Source organism: Hypanus sabinus, chromosome 3, assembly GCF_030144855.1.
Source record: "Hypanus sabinus isolate sHypSab1 chromosome 3, sHypSab1.hap1, whole genome shotgun sequence".
Taxonomy (NCBI): domain Eukaryota; kingdom Metazoa; phylum Chordata; class Chondrichthyes; order Myliobatiformes; family Dasyatidae; genus Hypanus; species Hypanus sabinus.
This window is the reverse complement of record NC_082708.1, coordinates 150612942-150623664: the sequence shown is the minus strand read 5'-3', so window position 1 is coordinate 150623664 and position 10723 is coordinate 150612942. Positions and strand designations below refer to the sequence as shown.

Sequence of the window (10723 nt, the reverse complement as noted above, 5' to 3'; positions counted from 1 at the left end):
TCTCCATGGATTCTGATACAAAGTATACAGACCTATTGTGATGGTTGCATTTGACACAGAATCCCATTAAATAACACACATCAAATGGAATTTGATTAAATGTCTTTGATTTCTGTTTACAAAAATGTCGAGTTCTGGCTGCATTTTGGTACATAGTTCTCAGTCAGTATGGCTCAAAGCATATCTGAAGCCTTGGAAAGTCAAACAGACTCTGTGCGCAGAGAAATAAATCATGAGATAATACACTGCCAGAGGTGTGGTCATTTTTGTTTATGGATAACTCCTTAAATACTTCTGTAGCAGAAGAGAGTTTAAAGAATGGGATTGGCTGTGGCAATCCCTTAATTCAACAAAACAGTCTCAACGGCCATCACTGACGGACCATAGATGTCAATACAACCAAACGTTCATGTGAAAAACTAAACACAATGCAGCACACCCCTGGCTGAATGTGGAGTAAGAGAAGAAAAGATAGAGTTCTTTACATCACCTTGAAAATCTGAAGATGAATTTTGGAATCAAAATTAAGCAATCTAACAATAGTTAAATTCAATGAAAGACCATCTTTATTACAGAGGCACATATCAAGCAAACCTCATCATTGCAATAACTGCATACATGACTGTGAACAGGTTTTCAAATTACATGACCAATTATGCAACATCATTACACTTGATTTTACCATGCCCACTTTATAGCTAGGTTAATAGTTAGGTTTGGAAGTCCCATGGGTTGTCACCAGTCTACTTCACGTATTTGACACCTACAATTAATAAATCAGACATTAATTGGGTTTGGACATTTATTGAGTTTTACTGGAAATCCCAAACTGATGGCCCAATGTGAAAAGCACCTGTAAAATGTCAAGTCATTTACAATTCTGAGTTGTATATCCTTCACTGCAATAATCCATTCTCTATTGCAGTCTTTGCAATATCTACTAAAACCGAAATGCTCATGAGAGGCATGACCCTAATTGTAGTGTGACAACATACCAGCTGCTTTGCAATCAAAGAGTCCTTTTGGCTTTCATTATGCCTTTCAAATCAAAATTGTTAAAGAAATTTCAAAGATCGAAAAAAACTTAATGCTGTATCTGGAGGAGAGGGGGTTGAAAGTTAAAAGACAGCCATGTCTGCATATGATAAAAACCCAGCAAACAGAGAAATAAAAAAAATTAAACAAAAGCTAAGTAATAATGAATAAACAGTGACACCTTTAAATTTGCTCCAGTTGAAAGCTCAACCCATCGAATGCCCTTGAGTAAACAAATTTTTAATGGTAGTTTGAACTGGAAATGTCAACACTAGATAAAGGTATTAGAAACAGAAAACATGGCAACTCAAAGAAAGGAAGAACAGTGGGAAGAGCAACTCTATAGGTCCTCATATATAATAAAGCTCATAAGACTTGTGCAGACAGTAATGTAGCTTCAGGAAGAACACTGGTTCCAAAGAAACATCAATAAAATTGCTGGAACTCTTGCTGTGTGTGTGGTCCCCTGCTATCAATTAAGGAACTGTTGTGTTACATTTCTGCTGTTCCCATCTACATCTTTTCCAAGGACTTATAGTATTCAGTGAGGACTGCCCATGCTTTCGAAGCCATGAATCCTTCTGGTGGGTTCACTCCTTCCTGTGCCAATTTACGCATGCGCGTTCCAGAAATAAAGTCAAAGTCTTCATGGCTTTAAATTAGAAAATGTAAAGATTAAAGAAAGAAAAGTATGTTGTACACAAAATACATTATACTTATTTCTGCCGTATTTATTTGTTTCAAACTAAAAATCAGTAAACAATTTATATAATGAGCTGGGTGAGACTATAAAGCCTTCACAGTATGCAGTGACAACAGCAGCATCATTTTAGTTAATTCACTGCAGCCCTTTTACAAATAATCTTAGTGAGATCACTTCCCTCTTGAAATGTTTTTTTTCTATCAAAGATTTTCTTTTTCTGAGGGTTTGTTGTCCTCTAATTTTTTAAAAATCTTCTTTCTCCCCTTGTGGTCTATCCTGGTTTGCAGCTGAGATGGTGGGTGGGCAATCTGTTTCCAGATCTCTGCCAATACATCACTGAAGACTAGGAGGCATGAAACAGCAACTCAGTTGCCTTGCCTCTGACCCAATGAAGTACCATGCTTTCACTTCACCTCTAAAATGTAACACAGGGTTGAGAAGGCTCAACTGGTATTTCGATACTGTGTGTCATTGTACTATGGTGCTTTGCATTTAATAGTTTATTCATTTTAACCTCTTCTGCACTGCATCTCAAGGGAAGTTACTTTCAAGAGCACCAAATTTGTCCTCTATTACATGTCATGTGATAATGAATGTGCATTGTATTTGTCTTCCAAATTTTGGTTACATTGAAATGAATGGAGTAAAGTGAGGTTCAATGTGAAATTTACCATTTATCACATACAAACAAAACTGACTTTCTACTTCTGAAACCTGTATTGGTGCTCAAAGGGGCTAGTGCAGACTCCTGGGCTTGCCCACTGCACACTTCCCTATAGTCTGAAAAATAAGCTTTCATAATATTTTGTTTCTGATTACTTTTCTATCTCTGCTGTTACACTATCATTTAGTTCTGTGCTTCAATTTTGTTGACGTCTGTTATGTGGAACTTTATCAATTGCTTTTGGGAAGATCAGATATACCATATCAACTGCATTTGCTACAGCAGTTGTCTCTCACACTTGATCACAGAACTATAACAAGTGAGTTACACATGACTTAACTAAAGCAAATGTCGGCTTTCTCTAATCAACCCACTTTTGTTCACGTTACTACTTATTCTGATTGGTTCTACAATTTCCATTGTTGCTCTGAACTGCCATTCAATTAGATTGTAACCAAAATTCACCTTTATTTTGTTTACTGACTTTGATCCACAAACTTTGATATCCATTTGTAAAAAAAATCTAATCACCTTCATATTGAAAACTCCATCTGCTTAGCTATATGCTTCTATCATTGCAAACAGCTAATATGTATCACAGAATATGGCATACATCTTTTTTGGAGTAATACAGGAAGCTCTAAATATTATACTAGATTTGGGGTTCACCATTATCAAGCTCACCTATTTCAGTAGATTTTAATGACTAGAAAACAATTAAGACACTGAGATTCTGCACACTGTTCCAGTTGCAAGTTAATCTATACGTTATAATAAGCAACTTAAATTTCTTCCATTCTGCTTGGTGTTCACTGCCTTCAGCTGTTCAGGGGGAACTGATTAGATTTTGTCTAATCTAATTGGTAAAAGAACAAAGGAGAAAATACACTTATTTAAATAAAAAGACAAAATCTAGAGTGTATTTTCTCCTTTGTTCTTTAAACCAATTAGATCTCCTATACCACAAACAATTCTGGAACAGTAACCTCCAATTTCTCTGCATCCTAGTTTTATGAGGTTAATTTACAGCTTTCACATATTTAACCACTTAATTTATACTTACCGTTCAGGGTCATAGTAGTCCATGCATTTCTTCTGCTTGTTATATGCAGCCACACGGAATGGTACAATTTCCAGGGACAACAGGCCTGGGGCCATAGTCAGTACTTTTGCCCCATGTGTTGGCTCGTACAAGTCCTTCCTGGTCTCAGGATGAGGCATGCCTGCAGGGTCTCGGCCCACAATGTAGAAATTTGCTCCTGCAATCATGCGTGCCCTGCAGTGCCACTGGACCTATAAAGAACACATTAAAAGAAACACAAAAATGGATAATACAAACTATTCATTTTCCTTTTGTTACTGAGACACTCTTGTTAGGCTGATTGAGGTAACTTTTTTTTATTCTTTCTTACTTCTCCTCTAATATTTGTATATCTGTGCACTGGAAATGCACTGTAACACTAATTTCCTTTGGGATCAATAAACTATCTGCCACATGTTGATTTTGCCTTCCAGTTCTCAGGTATCCACAAATGTGTGCGCTCTGGGTTGTAGATTCTGCTGTGTGCACACTAGGCTTCAATTTTTTTCATATCTAGGTTTCGTGTAGAAACAATTATATTCCCAGGAGTAGAGAAAAGCCTCAGAATAGAAGGATGTCCCTTTAGAACAGAGAAAAGAAGCAATTTCTTTAGCCAGAGGGTAAAAATATTTGCATTTCATTGCCACAGACAGTTGTGGAGGTCATTTGGTATATTTAAAGCGGAGATTGATAGGTTCTTGATTAGTAAGGGCATCAAAGGTTACAGGAAAGAAGTTGGAGAATGGAGTTGAGAGTGATAATAAATCAGTTATAATGGAATAGCGGAGCAGACTTGATGGGCCAAATGGCCTAATTCTGCTCCTACACCTTAATAGACCATTGGATAATTCCTCTGTCAATCAATCCTAGTGACTGCACTTCCTTCATTCAATATTTCAAAAAAATTGCTGCAACTTCTGTCTTAAGTGCAGTTTACTCTGTTGTTAAACAATTATTTTCGCAGTAGATTGTGTTCCATAAAATTCTTTCCAAAGTTTGCACATGATAGGAATAGTTGGTGGTGTTAATACTGAGGAAGGTAGTCTTAGATTCTAAATTGTTAAAAGGTCCAATTTTATCAGTATCAGACAGAATTTGGCAAGTGTGGATTGGGACTGGCTGCTTTCTGGGAAAAGTGTACCTGATAAGTGGGAGGCCTTCAAAATTGAAAGTTTGTCAGTACAGAGTTAGAATGATCCTTTCAGAATAAAAGACAATGATAACAGGTTTAGGCCCTGGTTTTCAAAAAAAAGAGGTACATAGCAGGTATAGGCAGGAAGGAGCAAATCAGTTACCTGAGGAATGCAAAAGAACACTTAAGAACAAAATCAAGAAAGTTAAAAGAAGACATTAGGTTGCTCTGGCAGACAAGGTGAAGGAAAATCCCAAGCATTGTATTAAGATGTATTAAATCAGAGATATAGGAGCAGAATTAGGCCACTTGGGGCATCAAATCTGCTCCACATTTCATCATGGCTCTCAACCTCATTCTCCTGCCTTCTCCCTGTAATCCTTGACACCCTGACTAATGAAGAACCTATCAATCTCTGTTTTAAATATACTCAATGACTTGGACTCCACAGCCACCTGTGGCAAGAATTATACGGATTCTCCATCTTCAGGCTAAATAAATTCCTCATCTCTGTTCTAAATGGACGTCCCCTTCGTCTAAGGTTATGCTCTCTGGTCCTAGACTCACCCACTAAAGGAAACATCTTCCCTACATACCATCCATCTAGATATTACAGTATTTGATAGGTTTCAATGAGATCCCATATGTTAACCTTTTCATTTTCAGAATCACTCTCGTGAACTCTCTGGACTCTTTCAATTGCCAGCCCATTGTTTCTTCAATAAAGAGCCCTAAACTGCTCACAATACTCCAAATGTGGTTTGACCAATACCTTATAAAGCCTCAGCATTACATCCTTGCTCTTACATTCTAGTCCTGTCAAAACAAATACTAAAATTGCATTTGCCTTCTTTACCACTCCCAAAACCTGGAAATTAAACTTTAGGGAATCCTGCACAAAGATTCCCATGTCCCTTTGTACTTCTGATTTTTTAAATTTTATCTGTTTAGAAAATAGTTTACACTTTTATTCCTTTCACTGAAGTACATGACCATGCACTTCCCTTACACTATATTCCATCTGCCACTTTTTTGCCCATTATCTCAATATGTCCTTCTGCAGAATCCCTGTTCCCTTAACACTACTTACCCCTCTACCTATCTTCGTATCATCTGTAAAATTAGCACAAGGCCATCAATTCTGTCATCCAAATCATTCACATTCAACGTGAAAAGAAGCAGTCCCAACACTGTCCCATGCAGAACAGCAGTAGACAAAGGCAACTAACCAGAATAGGTCCCGTATTCCCCCTCCCCACTTTGCCTCCTGCCAGTCTATCAATCTTCTATCCATACTAGTATCTTTCTTGTAATACCATGGACTCTCATCTTGTTAAGCACCTTATCAAAGACATTCTGAAAATCCAAGTAAACAATATTGAGACTTTCCTTTGTCTATGTGGACTGTTGTATCCTCAAAGAGATCTAAGAGATTTGTCAGGCAAGATTTCCTCTTGAGGAAACTGTGCTGACTTTGGCCCATTTTCTCATGTACCCCGAAACCTCATCCTTGATAACGGAATCTAACATCTTCCCAACCAGTGAAGTCAGGCTAACTGGCCTGTAATTCCCTTTCTTCTACCTCCCTCCCTTCTTGAAGAGTAGGGTGAGATTTCAATTTTCTATTCCCCCAGAGCCATTCCACATTCTAGTGATTCATGAAAAACCATTGCTAACCTTCCACAACGTCTTCAGCCACCTCTTTCATAATCCTGAGGGACAATGCATATGGACCAGGTGATTTATCTATCTTCAGACCTTTCATCTTCCCGAGCACCTCCTCATTAGTAATAGCAACAACACTCACTTCTGTCCTGCCATTCTTGAATTTCTCTAATAATGCTAGTGTCTTCTAGTGAAGAATGATACAAAATATTTATTGTTCCTCTGCCATTTCCTCGTTCCCCATTACTACCTCTCCAGCAGCATTTTCCAGAGGTCCGATATTGACTCTCACCTCTCTTTTACTCATCATGTATTTGAAATAAATACTTTTGGTATCCACTTTATATTTCTGGCTAGCATCCCTTCAGTTTCTTTACTCTCTTTAAGGCTTTTATATTGCCTTCTGTTGGTTTTTAAAAGCTTCCTAATCCTCTAACTCTTGCTATATGGTATGTCCTCCCCTTTGTTTTTATGCTGTTTTTGACCTTCCATGTCAGCTACAGTTCCCTCATCCTCCCTTTGGAGTGTATCTATCTTGCACCTTCTGAATTGTCACCAGAAACTCCAGACATTGTTGTTCTGCTGTCATCCCTGATAGTGTCATCTTCCAATCATTCTTGGTTAGCTCCTCCTTCATGCCTCTGTAATTCCTTTGACTCCACTGTAATCTGACTTTAGTTTCTCCCTCAAACTGCAGGGTGAATTCTATCATAATAGGATCACTGCTTCCTAAGGTTTCCTTGAGCTTAAGCTCCCTAATCAAATTTGGTTCATTACACAACACCCAATCCAGAATTGCTTTTCACCTGGTAGGCTGAACCATAAGCTGCTCTAAAAGCCATCTTATAGGCATTCTACAAATTCCCTCTTAGAATCCAGCACCAACCTGATTTTCTCCAATCTACCTGTATATTGAAATCCCACATGACTATCGTATCATTGCCCCTTTCACATGCCTTTTTTACCTCCTGTTGTAATTGGTACCCCAAATCCTGACTACTGTTCTGAAGCCTGTATACAAAAGGGAAGAAAGACACTACTGTGGCTGACAAGTGAAGTCAGAGTCAAAGTAAAAGCAAAAGAGAGGGCATACAAGGAAACCAGAGCTAGTGGGAAGATAGAGGATTGGGGAGCTTTTAAAAACTTGCAGAAGGAAACTAAGAAGGTCATTCGGAAGGAAAAGATGAATTATGAGAGGAAGCTGGTGACTAATATCAAAGAAGATATTAAAAGCTTTTTTAATTATATAAAGGGTAAAAGAGAGTCAAGGGTAGAGATAGGACCAATATAAAATGATGCTGGAAATATTGTAGTAAGAGATGCAGAGAGGGCAGAGGATCTGGATACGTAGTTTGCATCATTCACAGTGGAAGACATCTGCAGTTTACCAGACATTCAAGAGTGTCAGGGAAGTGAAGTTTGTGCAATGAAAATTATGATTGAGAAGGTGCTCAGGAAGCTTAATGGTCTGAGGGTGGATAAATCTCCTGGACCTGATGGAATGCACCCTCGGTTTCTGAAGGAAGTAGCTGGAGAGATTGCAGTGGCATTGACAATTATCTTTCAATAATCCATAGATTCTGGCACTGTACTGAATGACTGGATAATTGCAAATGGTACTCTGCTATTTAAGAAGGGTGGGAGGCAGCAGAAAGGAAATTATAGACCTTATAGAGCTTAACTTCAGAGATTGGGAAGTTGTTGGAATCAAATGTTAGGAATGAGATTACGGAGTACCTGGAGGCACAGGCCAAGATAGGCCAAAGCCAACATGGTTTCCTAGAAGGAAAATCCTGCCTGACAAAGCTACTGCAATACTTTGAGGAAATTACAAGCAGGGTAGACAAAGGAGATGCAGTAGACATGGTGTACTTGCATTTTCAGAAGGCTTTTGACAAGGTGCCACACATGAGGCTGCTTATCAAGATAAAAGCCCATGGAATTACAGGGAAATTACTAGGTGGAGCATTGGCTGATCAGCAGAAAACAAGAGTGAAAATAAAGGGATTCCATTCTGGTTGGCTGCTGGTTACCAGTGGAGTTCCACAGGGGTTGGTGTTGGGACCGCTGCTTTTTACGATGTATGTCAATGATTTGGACTACGGTATTAATGCATTTGTGGCTAAATTTGCTGATGATACAAAGATAGGTGGAGAAGTGGTTAGTGTTCAGGAAGCAGAGAGCCTGTAGAGAGACTTACATAGTTTAGGTGAATGGGCAAAGAAGTGGCAAATGAAATACAATGTTGGTCATGTACTTTGGTGGAAGAAATAAACAGCAGACTATTATTTAGATGGGGAGAGAATTCGAAATGCAGAGATGCAAAGGGACTTGGGAGTCCATGTGCAAAATACCCTAAAGGTTAACCTCCAGGTTGAATCTGTTGTGAAGAAGATGAATGCAATATTGGCATTCATTTCTAGAGGTTTAGAATATAAGAGCAGGGATGTGATGTTGAGACTCTATAAGGCACTCATGAGACCACACTTGGGAGTATTGTGTGCAGTTTTGGGCTCCTTCTTTTAGAACGGATGCACAGATGTTGGAGAGGGTTTAGAGAAGATTCATGAGAATGATTCCAGGAATGAAAGGCTACCGTCTGAGGAACGTCTGGCAGCACTTGGACTGTATTCCCTGGAGTTCAGGAGAATGAGGGGAGGATCTCATAGAAACATTCCCAATGTTATAAGGCCTAAACAGAATTAGATATGGCAAAGTTATTTCCCATGGTAGGGGAGTCTAGGACAAGAGGGCACAACTTCAAGATTAAAGAACGTCCTTTTAGAACTGAGATGTGGAGAAATTACTTTAGTCAGAGGGTGGTAAATCTCTGGAATTTGTTGCCACAAGGTTCCCCCTTGGGTTCAGATGCAAACCCTCCTTTTTCTGCAGGTTATACCTTCCCCAGAAAAGATCCCAATAATCCAGAAAACCTGCCCATTACACCAATTCCTCAGCCAAGCATTCGTCTGCCAAGTTATCCTATTCTTACCCTCACAGGCACATGGCACAAACAGCAATCCAGAAATCACTACCGTGGAGGTCTTGCTTTTCAGCTTTCTACCCAATTCCCTATATTCTCTTCAGAACCTCCCCCCCATTTCTTAATTACGTTGTTAGTACCAATATGTACTATGACCTCCCCCTTTAGAATACTGTGGACCTTATTCATGACATCCCAGACCCTGGTATTTAGGAGGCAAAATACTATGCAGGTGTCTATCACATCCGCAGAATCCTCTGTCTGCTCCCTTAATTATGGGATCCCCTATTACTATTGCACTCTTCTCCCACTTTCTTCTGAACCACAGAGACTGACACAGAGATCAGGTCACTGTGGTTTCCCCCTGTTAGGTTGCTTCTCTCAACAGAATCCAAAGCAGAATATTTATTATTGAAGGGAACGGCTACAGAGATACTCTGCACTGATGGTCTATTCTGTTTCTCCCTCCTGAATGTTACCCAGCTACTGCTTCTTCCAACTTAGTGGTGAATACCTCTCTGTAGCTCCCATCTATCACCTCCACTACTTAAGAGGAAACATACCACTAACACTAACCACTGACTCATTTTCAGCACACTAACTACATACTAACAGAAAAAAAACTTAGTAGAAACTTACTTAGAACTATTGAACCCAGAACATACCATCTCATTGCTACCATTGCTCAAGGAGTTGTTACAGGAACATGAAGACATACACTCAATGTTTCAAGAACAGCTTCTTCCCCTCCACCCTTGGATTTCTGAATGGACAATGGAACCCTGTACACTACAGTAACCTGGGAAAAACAGAGGCCGTTTGTTAACTGATTGTTTAAAACCAAACAATTGCAGAAGAAAATGCCTATTTGCTTTCCATTCTCTATGAGAAAACAGGATGTTCTGTTGAGTAAATGACATCTGGAAATCACTGTCATGATTTTCCTGATGTAAGAAAGTGCTAGAATTAATAGTGTAGCTGTAAAATTCTAGTAGATTTGAGGCTGCCAGCCCTCTCACAACTGGTTCAAGTGTGATTCACTATTTGATTGAGCTTAGAATGTTTGTGTTGATATATCCATGCACAACATTTTTGACTAATTAAGCCAATGTGTTGGCCTTGTTATTGAATCCGCCCGTTATATCCTATTTCCAGAACAGTTTGTGGAACAGCCATCATTCTGCTGTCAAAGTTGTGGATATGACAGTTGCCACATCCTATATTGCTATTTTGTACAGATGGGAAATTGATTTGGTGTGCTTGACATTTGTAGTAACAAAACAGCATATTGAGAACAGGATATTTCACACCTAGAGAGCAATAATGTAGGAAGTTAACTTCATAGTTCCTGAGAGTGTATCCTTAATGGTTTTTGGGGATGGGTACAAAAATGCACATTGTAGTTATAATTACTGAAGCTTTAGAAACCGTTTATATATTACACAGACTGTATTACATTT

General features: G+C 38.9%; 1 protein-coding gene across 1 annotated transcript in view; it reads right to left on the bottom strand.

Moving 5' to 3' along the window:
- Positions 1–548: 548 nt before the first annotated feature.
- papss1 (3'-phosphoadenosine 5'-phosphosulfate synthase 1) overlaps positions 549–10723 on the bottom strand; it is a 126922-nt gene continuing 116747 nt past the window's right edge. Inside the window, exons 12-13 of the mRNA XM_059965377.1 lie at positions 3466–3695; positions 549–1687 (exon numbers count right to left, since the gene is read on the bottom strand). Of these exons, the coding sequence (XP_059821360.1) occupies positions 1549–1687; positions 3466–3695 (369 nt within the window). The 3' untranslated portion in view covers positions 549–1548. The remainder of the gene's footprint in view (positions 1688–3465; positions 3696–10723) is intronic.